At 68.4% G+C, this 966-nt stretch overlaps 1 protein-coding gene across 1 annotated transcript; it reads right to left on the bottom strand.

Annotated features, from left to right (window-relative positions):
- Positions 1–386: 386 nt before the first annotated feature.
- On the bottom strand, positions 387–958 carry LOC108492014 (ATP-dependent 6-phosphofructokinase, muscle type-like; the record flags this gene model as incomplete). Its single annotated transcript, XM_017803796.1, has 3 exons — positions 790–958; positions 626–687; positions 387–530 (listed from the first exon to the last, which is right to left on the bottom strand). Coding segments are annotated over exons 1-3 (308 nt in total), but the record flags the coding sequence as incomplete, so codon positions are not given.
- Positions 959–966: the final 8 nt, after the last annotated feature.

Raw genomic sequence — 966 nt, 5'->3', positions numbered from 1 at the left:
AGGGGGCAGAACCCCATGGGAGGGGGCAGAGCCCCAGGGGAGGGGGCAGAACCCAGGGGAGGGGGCAGAGCCCCAGGGGAAGGGGCAGAACCCCAGGGGAAGGGGCAGAACCCAGAGGAGGGGGCAGAACCCCATGGGAAGGGGCAGAACCCAGGGGAGGGGGCAGAACCCCAGGGGAAGGGGCAGAACCCAGAGGAGGGGGCAGAGCCCCAGGGGAGGGGGCAGAGCCCAAGGGAGGGGGCAGAACCCCATGGGAAGGGGCAGAACCCCATGGGAAGGGGCAGAACCCCAGGGGAGGGGGCAGAGCCCCATGGGAAGGGGCAGAACCCCATGGGAAGGGGCAGAGCCCCAGGGGAGGGGGCAGAACCCCATGGGAAGGGAGCAGCCCCTTCCCCAGGGCCGTGGGGGGTCCCCCCACCTGCTGCATGTGCCCCAGGACGTTCTGCCTGCAGTCGAAGACCCCTTTGCCCTCCTCGGAGTAGAGGCTGCAGATGAAGTCCGTGGTGTAGTTGTCGTTGCACCGCTCGTTCCTACGCCGGATGGGGGGGGGAGTGGGTGTGATGAGTGTGACAGCTCTCAGCCACCCCCCAGCCACCCCCTCAACACCCCCTGGCTGACCACAAACCTGAGCACCAGCCCCCTCTGCACCGTCGTCTTCATCTTCTCCGTCAGGTGCTCCACGTTGACCTGCGGGCGCGGCGGTTTTGGCGTTCGGGGGTGGGGGGGAAGGCGCCCGGCGCGGGACACGCCAAAAAAAACCCTTCAAAAGCCCGAAAGGAGCCCCCCAACCTGCAGGTCGCGGATGTTGAAGGGCTCCTCGTAGATGTAGGCGGCGTCGGCGCCGGCCGCCAGCCCCGCCATGGTGGCCAAGTAGCCGCAGAAGCCGCCCATGGTCTCGATGATGAAGACGCGGCGCTTGGTCCCCGCCGCCGACTGCTTGATGCGGTCACACGTCTGGGGAGGGGG

This window comes from Lepidothrix coronata, unplaced genomic scaffold, assembly GCF_001604755.1.
Source record: "Lepidothrix coronata isolate B3197 unplaced genomic scaffold, Lepidothrix_coronata-1.0 Scaffold4294, whole genome shotgun sequence".
Taxonomy (NCBI): domain Eukaryota; kingdom Metazoa; phylum Chordata; class Aves; order Passeriformes; family Pipridae; genus Lepidothrix; species Lepidothrix coronata.
Note: the sequence above shows the minus strand (reverse complement) of the source record. Positions and strands in the feature narration are given on the sequence as shown.